The sequence below is a fragment of the Octopus bimaculoides genome, chromosome 17 (assembly GCF_001194135.2).
Source record: "Octopus bimaculoides isolate UCB-OBI-ISO-001 chromosome 17, ASM119413v2, whole genome shotgun sequence".
Lineage (NCBI taxonomy): Eukaryota > Metazoa > Mollusca > Cephalopoda > Octopoda > Octopodidae > Octopus > Octopus bimaculoides.
In genome coordinates this window covers 48,902,511-48,903,896 of record NC_068997.1, presented here as the reverse complement: position 1 = coordinate 48,903,896, position 1,386 = coordinate 48,902,511, and the positions used below count along the sequence as shown (strand labels likewise).

The following is a 1,386-nucleotide window of genomic DNA, read 5'->3' as shown; positions in this document are numbered from 1 at the left end:
ATATATATATATATATATATATATATACATAAATACATATAAGTGCAGGGGTCGATTTCTTCGACTAAAAGGCGGTGCTCTAGCATGGCCACAGTCAAAATGACTGAACCAAGTGAAGGAATAAAAGAATACATACATATGTACATATACATATCTGCATATACACGAAAGCATTCTGTAGGAAGTGTTTTCTAGATTACAGTTTCACTCGCAACCCATTGGAAGACCAAAGTCTGTAGTTGAACACACTTGTCAGAGGCGTTTCCCAGTTACTGTGAAGTGAAACCCCAATCAAACAGCTATACATATAATGTCGAATTATTTTCTGCAGAATGCTATGTAGTATACTCAATATATCACAGAAGACGAGGTAAACAAATACCAACTTACATTTTATGAATTCAATGTGTTGCCAATCATTTTTGATCACGATAACAGTGGCATTGTGAGATGTATAATTACTCAGGTAGTATACGGCTGATTTGGAGTTGTAGCTGAAAGCCTTACACCAATTCGATTGATAGCAATGCTTTAGAATGTCAAAGAATGATTCCCCCTGTTTAGCTGGATATGCATGTTCCTGGAACTTGGCTCCATAAATGACACTGACTGGACACTCTATAAATGTAATAAAAAATATGACTGTTAGTTAAATGAGAACAGTAAGTTACTGTAAAGTATTGTAACAAAGATGGTATGTTGCTAAACTTTATCACAAACAACCATATTTCTAAATGTTTCAAGATGTCTGACTCACCTCACCGTCATAAAAATTATGTAATTCTTATCTTGAAGATAACAATATATAAAACAATTGGTATCACTTAAATTCGGTTCTCTTATATGCCATTTGGCCGACAATCAGGAGTCATCAATTCAGCCGGATAGGCAGAAAACAGAACAAGATTAGCATGACCTCGCAGCACATGACCTCGCAGGTGGGGCCCAGTTAGAATCTTCTTCAGGTCGAGTAGCCCATCCCGCTCAAAAGGTCTCTGAATAAGGTTTGTTTAAGGATGTTGAGCAAAACACCCATGTTTCCAAAGGTGAATTATCCAAACCCCAAAGAATTCCTCTCAACACATGGCTATGATGCTCCCCCACTACTTCTACTCATGATCAGAGATGTACTTATCGTCAGCCACCAAGTGACATGCTTAACTGGTTAAGGTCAAACAACTGGCAAGCAAATCTGTGGTATTAAGCAGAATATTTGCTGTAGCCCATCTTTTCATACCAAGATAAAACAATGTACATGATAACACTTCCAATCAATTAAGATCAGAAACCATGAGAGTCACTGCCTGGTACTGCATCCGGGCATTTATTATTATTATTATTATTATTATTATTATTATTATTATTATTATTATTATTATTATTATT

At 35.9% G+C, this 1,386-nt stretch overlaps 1 protein-coding gene across 1 annotated transcript in view; it reads right to left on the bottom strand.

Annotated features, from left to right (window-relative positions):
* LOC106868214 (uncharacterized) overlaps positions 1–1,386 on the bottom strand; it is a 9,634-nt gene that overhangs the window by 2,551 nt on the left and 5,697 nt on the right. The window contains exon 4 of the mRNA XM_014913380.2: positions 391–618. Within this exon, the coding sequence (XP_014768866.2) occupies positions 391–618 (228 nt within the window). The remainder of the gene's footprint in view (positions 1–390; positions 619–1,386) is intronic.